The 13,430-nt window shown below is 53.2% G+C and overlaps 1 protein-coding gene across 7 annotated transcripts in view; it reads right to left on the bottom strand.

Annotated features, from left to right (window-relative positions):
• Window positions 1-13,430, bottom strand: part of GRK5 (G protein-coupled receptor kinase 5) — a 241,360-nt gene that overhangs the window by 19,872 nt on the left and 208,058 nt on the right. For 6 of the 7 annotated variants that reach the window (XM_032281798.1, XM_032281799.1, XM_032281802.1 and 3 more), the window contains 4 exons: window positions 10,787-10,887; window positions 8,978-9,070; window positions 4,191-4,254; window positions 3,122-3,262 (listed from right to left, as the gene is read on the bottom strand). In XM_032281798.1, the coding sequence (XP_032137689.1) occupies window positions 3,122-3,262; window positions 4,191-4,254; window positions 8,978-9,070; window positions 10,787-10,887 (399 nt within the window). Of the gene's footprint in view, window positions 1-3,121; window positions 3,263-4,190; window positions 4,255-8,977; window positions 9,075-10,786; window positions 10,888-13,430 lie in introns of all 7 variants that reach the window. The other variant, XM_032281804.1, reaches the window with a different exon arrangement.

Genomic DNA, 13,430 nt, shown 5'->3' with positions numbered 1-13,430 from the left:
TGGGAGGTAATTGAATCGTGTGGGCCATTTCTCCCACACTGTTCTCGTGGTAGTGAATACGTCTCATAAGATCTGATGGTTTTACAAGGGGAAACCCCTCTCACTGGGTTCTCTTTCTTCTCTTGCCACCACCATGTAAGAAGTGCCTTTCACATTCCACCATGATGGTGAGGCCTTCCCAGCCATTTGGAACTGTAAGTCCATCCAACCTCTTTCTTTTGTAAATTGCCCAGTCTCACGTATGTCTTTAGCAGCAGTGTGAAAATGGACTAATACACTGGTCCACCTGGCAAGGGGGCCACCAAGAGGCGGGGGTCTAGGCGTCTTCTGGTGGAGTCCAGACACCCGAGGCTCTGTGAAGCAAGACCAGGGCGGGGCAGTAGAGAAAAATCACACTGGAAGGTAATCTTTCTCCACATAGGGAGGCGGCACACATGAAACCTGGCCGTCGTGGGCCAGGCTGGGACGGGCAGGGCCATAAAACCAGTGCATCGACATCAGCTATTTTTGAGGAAAGGAGACAAATGGCAGCAGAGGATAAGCACGCTCAGGGGGACCGTGCTTCTGCCGCAGGGGCTGCAGCTGTCCCCTTCCTCCCACCTCTGCCCTGAGAAAGGGCTCCAGGAGGTATCACCATGGGAACTCCCTGCCAGGGGCCATGGATGGGGCATAGTTAAAAGTCCAGCCCTTAAAACCAGAGGCCCTTAAAGACGTGCCACCCAGCTTTGTGAGACACGCGATCCTCTTCCCCAAACAGGACCCAGCAGCACCATCCCTGGCCAGAGCCAGCACTGCCCCTTCAGAGATGAGGCTCCACAGGCAGCATCCAGGGGTCCCTGCGGAAGGGGCTAGCGGTGGGGAGGAAGGTTCTGGATCAAGGAGAAACGATGGCTGGTGTTAGCCTCGTCCGCCTCATGTCCATATACCATGATGGCACCCACACCTGTACCCTGGACAAGGCTGGCAGCTGGGGGTGGCCTGGGATGAGATCCCAAGATGCAAATTTCTCTCCTCTTGGAGTGCCACTTTGTAACTCCCATCTCCTGCCTCTGAGGAATGACCCAAGCACTAGGTGGATGGTAGCCTCTCTCCTTGCTCACATGGCGGGTGGGAGTTTAACTGGGGCAAGCTTGAGGGGCAGCTATCCAGGAGCAGCTATCAAATGAAAAATGTACTCACCCTGTGCCACATCAGTCCCTCCACTAGGAATGGGTCCTAGGGATACACCCGCAGAATATGCCACAGGGATATCTGGGGACAGACACTGCAGCATGGTCTGTACTTTTTTTTTAAAATACCAAGTCTCACTCCATCACCCAGGCTGGAGTGTGGTGTTGCGATAGCTCACTGCCAAGTCCGCCTCCCAGGTTCAAGCAATTCTTAGGCCTCAGCCTCCCAAGTAGCTGGGATGACAGGCACCCACCACCATGCCTGTCTAACTTTTGCATTTTTAGTAAAGATGGGGTTTTGCCATGTTGACCAGGCTGTTCTCGAACTCCTGACCTCAAGTGATCCGTCTGCCTTGATCTCCCAAGCTGGTGTGAGCCACTGCACCTGGCCCTGTCATGGTTTAAAGAGGAAAACAATTGCCATCCACGGGGACTGACTATACAGATTATGCTTTACCTCTTCATGAGAATGATGTCCAACTTTAAAAAGGGGTGTGACTATAGGTCTGGATGGAGAAAGAGATCTACAATGTAAGGGAAAAACATTCCTCCATAGGAGGTACAGGAAGATCCCACTGGCTAAAAATACAGGAAGATCCCATTGGCTAAAAATACAGGAAGATCCCATTGGCTAAAAGCCTGTGCATGGATAAAACATGTCTGGAGTGACTACTCAGGGAAGCTTTTCATTTTATTGTGTATCATTCTGTGCTGTTTAAATTTTTACCGTGTACATATATTATTATTATTTTCTTTTGAGATGGAGTCTTGCTCTTGTCACTCAGGCTGGAATGCAGTGGTGCGATCTCGGCTCACTGCAACCTCTGCCCCCTTCAGCCCCTGGGTAGCTGGGATTACAGGTGCCTGCCACCACACCTGGCTAATGTTTGTATTTTTAGTAGAGATGTGGTTTCACCATGTTGGCCAGGCTGGTCTTGAACTCCTGACCTCAGATGATCCCCCTGCCTTCGCCTCCCAAAGTGCTGGGATTATAGGCATGAGCCATCACACCTGACCCATGTATTATTATTTTTAACATATGCATATATTTATTTTTAGAAATGAGGTCTTGCTGTGTCACCCAGGCTGGAGTGCAGTGGCATGATCACAGCTCACTGCAGCCTTGAAGTCCTGGGTTCAAGCAATCCTTCTGCCTCAAGCAGGCTTCTGAGTAGCTGGGACTACAGGCATGCACCATTGCACGAGCCTTATTTTTTATAACATGTAGCAGAAGATATTAGAGCTGACCAAATATCCATGCCCTTCACATTTCCCAGCCTTCCCTGAAACTAACTTGTCTCTGTGTTGACTGGTTCTGGCTGGCAGACTATGGGTGAAATTGAGGAACATCTGTCCAGCTGAAGCAGTGGAAAGTCTTCATGTGGATCCCCTAGCACTCATGTTCAGGCTCCAGATGGAGCAGCTGTTAGATGGAGGAGGGTGGTCCAATCTGATTGGACTTCAGGTGAGTGACAGATAAACCTCTGCTGTATTTAGCTACTTAGGGTTTGGGGCAAATTTGTGATCGCAGCAGGGCCCAGCCTAGACTAACAACAAAGACTCGATGGTACCACTCCAGGATGCTGGCACTAAGGTCCCACCATGATGGCACCAGCCTAGAGGGTCTGTGGAACCCACAGCTCCCAGCCTGGGCCCAGGTGAACTTGCTTTGTCCACTGAGAAGTTTGCAAGGTAGTCCAGGAGAACAGAGGCGTCAGTCTCATGCACAGCGGGGAGCCAGGCACTGGCTGGCTCTGGGGATGGGACAAAGCCAGCCACAGTTGACCACAAGAGGCCTCGTGATGGAGAGATGTCTTGCCTCAGCCCCATTACTGGCATTGCCCTTCCCCGGGATGGGGACCTGCTGCATTGGAGGACCACGCCCTTCCGGAGCGAGGGAAGCCCCGGACCACAGAAGGGCAAGTGGTCACTGGGCCCAGACGCTCACTCACCACAAACTGACTGTTGACCTTCTCGAGAATCTGCTTCTCATTGAGGGCCATGGACTCCCCTTTCCTCTTTTTGATCCTCTTCTTCTCCAGACGCTTGCAGGCATACATTTTACCCGTGGCCCGAACCTGGCAGGCACAGACCTGCGGCACAAGAAAGGAACCAGGATGGCAGGAGCACCGGGAGGCCTGCCCCGAGCTCCTCCAGGGCCGGGACCACAGGGCTCCCAGGTGGAGAATGGATGGGGCCAGAGCCGGCCCTACCTGGCTTCGTGGGTGAGGCTCCCAGGGCCCCATGATGCCTGACCTGGGGCCCACGGCTGTCCTGGGCCCTGCCCTCCCTCCTCCTCCCCTTGGAGGATTCCCAGGCCTGGAGGGGTAGAATGAGCCCCTCACACCAAGACTTAGAACTGATGGGCCCAGTACTGTCCCATTCTCAGGGTGACTAAACTTCTACAGGCTGCTGGCAGAGAAGTTTGGGAGGCAGTGATGGGAGACCCTCAAGAACTCTGACTTTATAATCCACGTAAGTGGGAACCAGAGCATTTGGGCTCAAGTCTTAGTTTCTGCTCCACATTGTCTGTGTGGCCTTGGCTGGGTCACCTAACCATTTGGGACCTCAGCTTTCCTCATCTCTAAAATGGGAATAACAAGGCTTGCCTCACGTGCTGGGAAGATCGGATAATGGACAATGAAATCCTGAATCTTGCGTGACAATGTCATCCAGGCCCGGAGTGGCCAAGGTTGCCCAGCCTCCTCACACCCTCACAGCTTCTCCCCACACACGAGCAGGGCTGCCCATTTGTCCCCTGCAGGCTGGACCTTGCCCGAGGCTGGCAGGGGAGCCCCTCTGTTTCACCTGCCCAGCTCCACACTCTCCTTTCATCTTAGACACACCTGATAGCTCCTCAGTCACTGACTCTCCCCTACCCTCACTGCCCCTAGGGAACCACACTGAGCCACTGGTGCCGCCGGGGAACCCCTTCGCTGACCCTTTAGGCCAATCCAGGAGGGACAGGAAAGGTGACTTGAATATAAGAACTTTTGATTAGAAATGCGAATGTTCACTCACCTCCCCGAAGCCCCCTTTTCCTAGCACTCGATACTGCCTGAAAGTGTTTTTGGTCACCGGTTGCCTGGAAGAAAGAAGAATCCCACACTGGTCTCGTGGTGCCAAGGATCAGAATCCATAGGAAACTGCAGCACCACTGAGAGCAGCTGGTGTGGGGTGTAATTCCAGGAGCCCCACAGGAGCCCCAGGGACCCCCAGGAAACATCGCTGCAGACTGGACCTTCGAGGACTTGCTCTGAGTCTGAGTGTTCAAATCCCAAGCCTCAGCCCCCAGCCCCCTGCAGGCTGGGGGATGCACAGGCCTTGCTTGCTCAGAAGGCTTAAAACCAGACGTTCCGTGTGGTTCTATCCTCTCTTTGCAAATCATGTGGGGAAACTCAGAAGGAAGTTGTGCCTTCGGTGCAGAGAGGGGTGAGGGCCAGAAGCCACAGAGGACCAGTATCTCATGGAGGACACGAAGATCACAGCCCTCCTGACACCTGTGCACCTCAGCCTGCCCAGCAGGATGGCCGTGCTTCCTGTCCTGGGTGTAGCCTATTCCTTTCTGCAGCGCTCCTGCTGCTGGCCCAGGAGACCCAGCCTCAGGAGTGGGCGGAGGCTGCTGGTCTTCAAACTGTGTCCTGGGGATCTTCACCACTGGTTCCCAGCCTTTCTACCACTAAGGACTCTTTATTATATTTCCTACATAGATGCGGAACATGAGAAGATCCTGGCTGCCACGATCAGATTGGAAGTAATGATCACCTTGAATCTCCCGACTTCTCGTTTTTGTTTGTTTTTTGTTTTTTTGAGACGGAGTCTCGCTCTGTAGCCAGGCTGGAGTGCAGTGGCATGACCTCAGTTCACTGCAACCTCCATCTCCCAGGTTCAAGCAATTCTCCTGCCTCAGCCTCCTGAGTAGCTGGGATTACAGGCACATACCACTACGCCCAGCTAATTTTTGTATTTTTAGTAGACATGGGGTTTTACCATGTTGATCAGGCTGGTCTCAAACTCTTGACCTCATGATCCAACTGCCTTGACCTCCCAAAGTGCTGGGATTACAGGTGTGAGCCACTGCGCCTGGCCAACTCCTTGTTTTAATGAGCCAAAGCCATTTATAACATTGAATCAGACAGAACTTCTGATCATGAGGCACGATGGCACTTCTTAGACTAAACAAAGACATGTCCCATCTAGTGGCCATAAAGGACCTCATGGTGCAGAGGGCTTGTGGTTTGCGTTGCTGGTCTGTTTGGCTACACATAAACAGCTTAAAATGTGAAAACTGGCTCTTGGCTCTCCAGAACTATTTTTGAGCATTGCCCCCAAACTCCTCAAAAGTCCCGACCAGGGCAGGGGTTAGATTGAGACTGAATTGGGCTAAAGAACTGGGTCAGCTGAGGATAACCAGGGAGGCTTCAGTCACCCAGAAGCTCCTGAATCAATGAGTCTTCCCTGGAAATCACATCTGCGGCACCACAGCTACACTCATAGGATGGCCCTGAAAAGCCAGGGTACTCTCTGGCACCCCGTGTTGAATCTGCCATGCTATGGCTCACTTCTCCCTTCACCATGTTTCCTCAGGACATGGGGCCCAATCCCCACCAAAGCACAGAGCTGCCCCTCTGCGGGTCTCCCCACTGCTCTTCTGCACAGGAGCAGCTAGAAGGGAAACTTGCCACACGCCTGCCTGTACCACGTGGCCCTGGGAAGCCTTTCCTGCAGCTGCCCCCGAAACCACATGAAGGCACCCTGCCTAACAGTTTACGACGCATGGAGGAGAAACGGTTGGTCGGTGTCGCCACAGAACTCCTCTGCTGGGGGAAATGAGTGGAATGCAAGTTCTCAAAAATTTCTTGGTTAACCCTGGGAGGAAAAAAATCCCTTTGCTATTTCAGCATGAACAGGGCAGGATCTTTCGCAGGGTGCTGTTTGTCATGTAGGGCATTCCCAGCCCAGGCTCCTACCCTCCAGGCTCCAAAAGCTTAATGCCTTCAAAAGGATGAACTCTCAACCTCTTTGCAATCAGGCCACAGATTAAAAGGACAACTTCTCCACTTCATGTGCTTGGTGCAGAGGAGGAAAAGGAAAGCCAGTGACCACCAACAAAGGCTGCTATGTGAACTGCAGTGCTGGGTGGCCCGGGGCCCAGGACTTGAGAGAGGGACTCTGGTTCAGGTTCCAGCCTTGCCAGGCCCTTGCTGAGTGGCCCAAGGCAGCTCCATCAACTCCTCTGAGGAAAATGAAGATCCTGAGAAGGCCTTCCATCCAGTGGAGGGCTCTTTGTAAACTGGTGTGTCAGATGTCATTATATGAACTCCTAGGAAAAAAAGGGCATGCCCCCCTCTGGGGGTCTCTATAGTAATGATACCCATTGCTCCAAGCATGCATGGGGGCTTCTATAATCCTCACAGCAGCCCAGGGAGGGGGGATCATTATTGTCCCATTCTGCAGATGAGAATGTTGAGGCTTCAAAAGGTGAAATGAGTTGCCCAAGGCTCTGGCTGGTAGTGGTAGGCTGGAGTTGGGGTCTAGGCAGCCCGTGCTTTGCATCATGACCCCACACTGCCACTCAGGGAGGGTGGGCACAGATTGGGGTTGTGTGTTGCACAGCCCAGGGCTCCGGAATGGGGTGTGCAACACACATGGTGAACACAGCTCCACTGGACTGACCTGTAATTGTCAGAATCAGGACTGAGCCCCTAGCAAGTCGGCTGTGCCTCCTAATATCAGACCTGGTGAGGTAGGGCTGATGGCAGTGATGCTGATGATGGTGGTGATACTGACGATGGCGGTGATGCTGATGACAGCAGTGATGCTGATGATGGTGGTGGGATATTGATAATGGCGGTGATGCTGATGATGGCAGTGATGTTGATGATGGCTGTGATGCTGATGATGGCGGTGATGCTGATAATGGCGGTGATGCTGATGATGGCGGTGATGCTGATGATGGCAGTGATGCTGATAATGGTGGTGATGCTGATGATGGTGATGAGATATTGATAACGGTGGCGATGCTAATGATGGTGGTGATGCTGATGATGGCGGTGATACTGATGATGGCGGTGATACTGACGATGGCGGTGATACTGACGATGGCGGTGATACTGATGATGGTGGTCATACTGATGATGGCGGTGATGCTGATGATGGCGGTGATACTGATGATGGTGGTCATACTGATGATGGCGGTGATGCTGATGATGGCGGTGATGCTGATGATGGCGGTGATACTGATGATGGTGGTGATGGACACAACTGCATTCAGCAGTTTACTTCCTGTGGCCAAATGCCTGAGCTTTGTGGAATACCTGCCTTGTTCCAGCAGGTGCTGTGCTTATCTATTCCTCAGCACAAGCCCACAATGCAGACACAATTATCCCCATTTTACAAATGAGGACGCTGAGGTGTGGAGACATGAGTGACCCTTTCTGAGGCCCTTCCTTGGGAAGAGGCAGAGGTGGGACTCGGACCCAGGCTGGGGGCTCTGGTGCCCTCAGTAGATGTCTAGGCCGATCCTTTCCTATCAAGCTCTCCTGGAGCCATGATGTGCCTGCGCAGGGTGGACATTGGCCACTAAGGAGGCCATCCCTGGTCACGCTGTCATCCCCATCAGTCAGGTGGAGAGAAATCACCCATCTATGGCTGCAGAGCCAAGGATTTTCTGCTGGGTTTCCAGAAGTAGGCAGGGAAGGGCTGTGAATGGGGCTCAGAGGGGCTCCTGGCCTGCAGCTTCCTGAATGTTTACGGGGAATGCAGACAGCTGTGGAGTTGGCAGGCAGGAGTGGATGGCTCCTTTCTCACCAGATGCCCCCCAGATGGCTGTGCATGCTAGGCCTCTAGGGACAGGGACTTTGGGCCGTGGGAGAAGATGCTCCCACCCTCATCTACCAGCTCAGCCCGGCATGGATTTTACACAGGCATCGCCGTGCTCTGCAGATCCTGGGCCAGTGAAGATGGCAGAGCACTAGGCTGGGGGTTCAGGGCCGGGGTCCCACTGGCAGCACTGCTGGCTTGCTGGGTGACAAGCTAAGTCAGGTCCTATGTTCTGCTTCCTCATCAGTCACAGGGGCCACATGTGCCCAAGTCACAGCCACATATGGGAGAGCACTTTGAAGGGAATAAGGCAGCAAGCAAATAGGAAAGAGGCTTCGTCTCCCCCATTATTAGAGAGACAAGAAAATAAGCAACAAGGAAGCTGCATGCTCACTCACTGCGTAGGGAAACACGAGAACAGCGTTGATGAAGCTGAGGAGCACGCACTTGGGCACCATGGGACTGGAGGTCAGGGGCAGCTGTTTCGGACAGCAGCTTAACAGCACTTACAGTTTAAAATCAGGTGCCTTCTGACCCAGATATTCCTCTGCTAAGACTTTCTCTGGATGTACTTGCAGAAGTACTTAAAGATGTATGTACAAAGCTATGCATTAGTTAGGAAGGGCTGCACCCAGAAAAATGGAGAACAATTTCAATATCCATCCATAGGGCACTGGATCAAATCAAGGATGTGCAACTACTCCAAGGAATATGGTAGCTCTTTATTTGCTGGCAGAGAAAGAATTCCCATAGACAGCAAAGCAAAAAAAGTAAGAAAAAGATGCTGTTTATGTGTGCATGAATGTGTGTGTCTGCTTGAATGAGCATATAGCATTTCTGGAATACACAACTAAATTAACAGAGGAGCCTGGTTAATTTTGCTTTAACCATGAGCCCATGGGAGGTAATTAAATTTTATATGAATTCTCAGGTGAAAAATGTGTACCCACTGCTTCCCTGATCTGTATGGGGTGTGGCGGACTCACCTTTCCAACCACTTCCACTGGAGAAAGCGGTCAAAATACATGCTGTCCAGATACTCGTGGAATGGTTCTCCCCTCAGGTAGTCGTGGACAGATCTAGCTCAGATGGAAAAGAGGATGAACATTTCACAATCACGATCTTCCAGCACGGGAGCAAGGCTGTATCCAGCTTTGGAAATGCAAGCAAACAGGGCCTCTCAACCCATGCAGATGCAGCACGTCTGGCCAGAGGCCCTGCCATTCTTCTGAGGGTTGTGTGAGATTGGTTGGTCCTGCCAACAGTTGTTGGGTACCTGCCATGTGTTGGGTACTGTTCTAGGCTCTGGGATACAGCTGGGAGCATGGGGTTGGCATTGTATGTGGGACTCAAACAGTGAATAGCAAACATGAAATAAACGATCCCAGAGCTATGTCATTATGAATGAGTTCAGCGCCACGAGAGTCAAGGGGTTTCTCTGAAGAAGTGACCTTGAGCTGAGAACAGATGAAGACTTCATGAGGTGCAGGGAGGGGCTGGGAGTCAGAGGTGGGGGCACAGTCCCTCAGAACCGCAGCTCTGGATCTGGTCTTGGACCAGCAAAGCCACCACTGGGAGTTTTTCATGCATGTGGCGGAACTGACTGGTCCCCTGCTGTGGGCCCTGGGATGTTGTGGTTCTATGGATCTTAGGCCATCAGGGCAGTGTCTAGCAGGGTTCCGAAACTGACTCAGGCAGAGATGAGCTTCTTCCCTTTAGAAGCTGGCTGTGCCAAGTAATCTAGCCCAGCCACTTTGGACCTGGGGAAGGGAGGGGACTATGGCAGGTGCAGCACGTCAGAAGCTGTGTCCTGCCAAACCTGAAAGCCACTGCTGGGGGCCAAGACAACCATTCCCTCAGAGTCAGGATCACTGACCAAGACCCCACCCACTGTCAGACCTGACTCCTGGGCAGCTCCAAGAGAGCAGCAACCTCCCTTGCTCTGCCCACCAGGGCCTCTCCCCACCACCTAACCCAGGGCTGGGTCCCAGGACAGCCCTCTCAGCTCCCCTCCAAGTGTATGCAGGTTGCAGTTTTTCTTGTACAAACTCCATGAAAGCCAGGATTGAGTTCTTGTTCACCTTTGTATTCCCCAGGACCCAGCACAGAGCCAGGTACACAGTAGGTACTCAGTTGGTGTCTGTGGTGCTGAATAAGGGCACGCAAAAAGTCCCCAGGCTCATCCAGCTATGTGGGGTAACGTGGTTTGGGAGAGCTTTTGTGTGTGTGCATGTGTGTATGTGTGCACACGCAAGTGCACACTTGCATGTGTCAGCAAGTGTGTGCATGTATGTGTGTGTGTACTCATGCCTTCAGGGTGTGCATGTGCAGGATGGGGTGGGGGTTTCGTTGGTGCTTTGCTGGCAGCATGCCCATCGATTTGTCTCACCCCCTACGGGGCGGACATGCCACCTGCAGACAAGGTAACAGGGTTTGGCTGAGATGCCCTCCTGCATCGGTAGCACTGGCTCTGGTTGGTGGTGGGGGTGGGGGGTGGGGACCCTGGGAAAGATTTCCCAACCACCCAGACAGGGTCAAATGTTTGCACATTCCTCTGTCTCAACAGCCTGGAGAGCCACTTGCTTTCAACACCCTTTGCAGCAGATGTTTTCTTTGGACTTGGCACCTCGTATCTTTTCCTCTTCGTGGGAAGTATACAAACAGTTGGTATAACTTGGCTGATGCTGTCAGACACTGAAGACCTGCCTCAGTGCCCTGTATGGTCAGGTGGAGAGCTGGGGCAGCCCCTCTCTGGGCAGCCCAGGGAGGACAGGTCAGGTGGCTGGGGCACTTACTGTGCACAGGCAGAAAAGAGTTCTTTGCATGGCTTCTGCAGGAGCTTCTCCTCCGTCTGGGAGACCAGGTCTCGGCCAACTTGGGCTATGAAAACAGAGGACTGGAAGGAGGAAGGGGAGGGAGGTGGTCAGTGAGGGGCCAGCAGCAGTGTGGCTGGGTGTGCCCACAGGTGTTGGGCCAAGAACCAGCCAGGCTCCAGATGCTGATGCACCTGGCAGCCCATCTCTGCCCCAGCGAGTGACCAGCTGCCTCCTCCAGCCTGTACCTGGCTCTGGGCTACCTGGACACTGGTGGTTTGGGGAGGTGGCTGAGCTGGAAGGCAGTGAATGAGCCCAGGTTCAGGGTGAGACTCCTGGCTGTGCCACTTACCGGCTGTGTGACCTCATGGAGGTCATTTGGCTTCTCTGAGCCTCATTCCTCATCTGCATAACACTGATAATGATAGTCCCCATGGCCTGGGCATGTAGTCAGAGCTGACAAGGTATGCAAATGCTCCCAACTGTAAGGGGCTGTGCAGTGTGACCCAGCCCATCAGTGAGCCCCTAGCAGGCTTGGTGGTGTCCCTTGACCATGCTGGGCCTCTTTCCTCCAAAGGCGAGAGAAGAGGAACACCTGCCCAGCCTCGAGGTTCATGTGTGAAAGGGTTTGGATCGGGCCATGGTGGACAGGAAGGCTCAGGAAGGGGGCGAGGAGGGGAGGGGTAAAGACGGGAGGGGAAACATAGCCCTGGAGCTGCAGGCCTGGGTTTGAATCCCAGATCTGTGACTCACAGCTGTGGCCTTGGTCTTAACTGCTCAGCCTCTCTCTTGTCAGGAAGACGATAGGGAATAGAAGTTTTTCTCGGAACAAATCAATAAAAACTTCAGGTAAGGCATTTGGCCCAGATCCAGCAGTAGTAGCAAGCATGAAATAAATGTCACCACTGTCATTTCTTTCTCTCTCTAGGTTAAGCTGCTGGCCTGGCTATTTCAAGTTTGAAAGGACATTTCCAAGAGTTTCTGCATCTGGCCCAGGAGTGGTGGCCGCATCTGGAAGGCAGCTCCACCCTGGGCAGGCCTCACCCACCCCGTCCCCTCCTCCCACCATTCACTCTCTGCCAGCTGTTCCCTGGGGCTGACTCACCAGCTGGGCTTTGAGATGGGTTTTTAATAAATTACAGGGATAATTGAGAAAATTGCTGGGAGTGGGCTCAGAAAGATGGGGTGTGGACACAGCTCTCTCCCAAAGGGATGCTGAGATCTGAAAGCCTTGCTTTATCTTCCCAGCTATTGAAATGTACCCATGGGGCTGATTTGCTAAGTTCACTGGATGGTTTCTTAGGGGAGGGGGGTCAATCCCCAGGGGTGGAGGGGACGCCCGAGGCAGCAGCTGGCCTGTCCTTGGTGAATGAAATCAGTGGCTTGTTTTCTGTTCCCCACGGGTTCTGAATGTCCAAATCCCTTCCTTCCTTATTTCTTTTCTAGGCCCAGCCCTCCCTGCAGGCTCCCCGCTGACCTCAGGGTCTCCCCGAACCAGGCCTGAGAGGCTTCAGCTTCCTGGGGGGCAGCCTGCGGCATGGTGCAAGCTGCTGTGACAGTGAACGCCAATCACCCAAGTGCAGGCCAAGCCATTCCCACCAAACAGCAGGCTCAGGGCACATCCATCTACCAGCTCCCATCAGCAGCCTGGGTAGTGGCTGCTCTCCCCCAACTGCCTTCCCACTCTGTCCCAGGAGACACAGAAGAGTAACCCACAGAGCACTGGTCACAACTTTTGCAGAAAAGATACCTGATGTCATGGGAGGAGCCCCAGGCCAAGAGCCAGGAGCCTGAGCCCTGGCCTGGCCTCTGACCTTGGCCATTCTGTGCCTCTGTCTCACCCTCTGAAACAGGATGAAGCTGCTCCAGAGATGCCTGAAGGGTCCTGTGAGATTTGGGAACCGATCACTGGGGGCTTGTGCTTGTAAGACTTGGGAACTTTCTTGGGACTTCTGGCAGCTGAGTCTCTTGGGAATCAATACCTCCAGGCTACTTCAGAGCAACTGAATATCAGAACAAATCCCGAGGCCCTGGGCAAATCTGCTTCAGGAAGGGGAGAGCTGATGGTTCGGCACCCTTAGTCTGGGAGGGCCCAAGGCCTGGCACACAGCTGGTGCTGTCTGTTAATGAGCAAGAGGATATGATCCTGGTGTTGTGCCAGGATATGACCTTGAGCCTGGTATGAGTCAGCAAGGACCAGATAGAGATGCCAGCAGGGTGGGCCACGGGGAGAAACAGAACAGTCGGAAGGGGGACCTGAGTTGCCCATCGTGTGCACTCTGTAGGGTTCTGCCTTTGTTTCTGCCTAGGGAGAACCTATCTTACCCACCACAGCCACAGCCTGATGCTGGCAGGGGTAGAATTAAAAGATGAAGATGTAGCCAGGTGGGACTCAGTGGCTCATGCCTGTAATCCCAGCACTTTGGGAGGCCAAGGCAGGAGGACTGCTTGAGGCCAAGAGTTTGAGGCCAGCCAGCAACATGGCGAGACCCTATCTCTACCAAAAAAAAAAAAAAAAATAGCCAAGCATGGTGGCATGCCTGTAGTCTCAGCTACTTGAGGGGCTGAGGTGGGAGGATTCCTTGAGCCCAAGAGATCGAGGCTGCAGTGAGTCGTGATCATACCA

Source organism: Sapajus apella, unplaced genomic scaffold (assembly GCF_009761245.1).
Source record: "Sapajus apella isolate SASKATOON/1434 unplaced genomic scaffold, GSC_monkey_1.0 scaffold13, whole genome shotgun sequence".
Lineage (NCBI taxonomy): Eukaryota > Metazoa > Chordata > Mammalia > Primates > Cebidae > Sapajus > Sapajus apella.
Note: the sequence above shows the minus strand (reverse complement) of the source record. Positions and strands in the feature narration are given on the sequence as shown.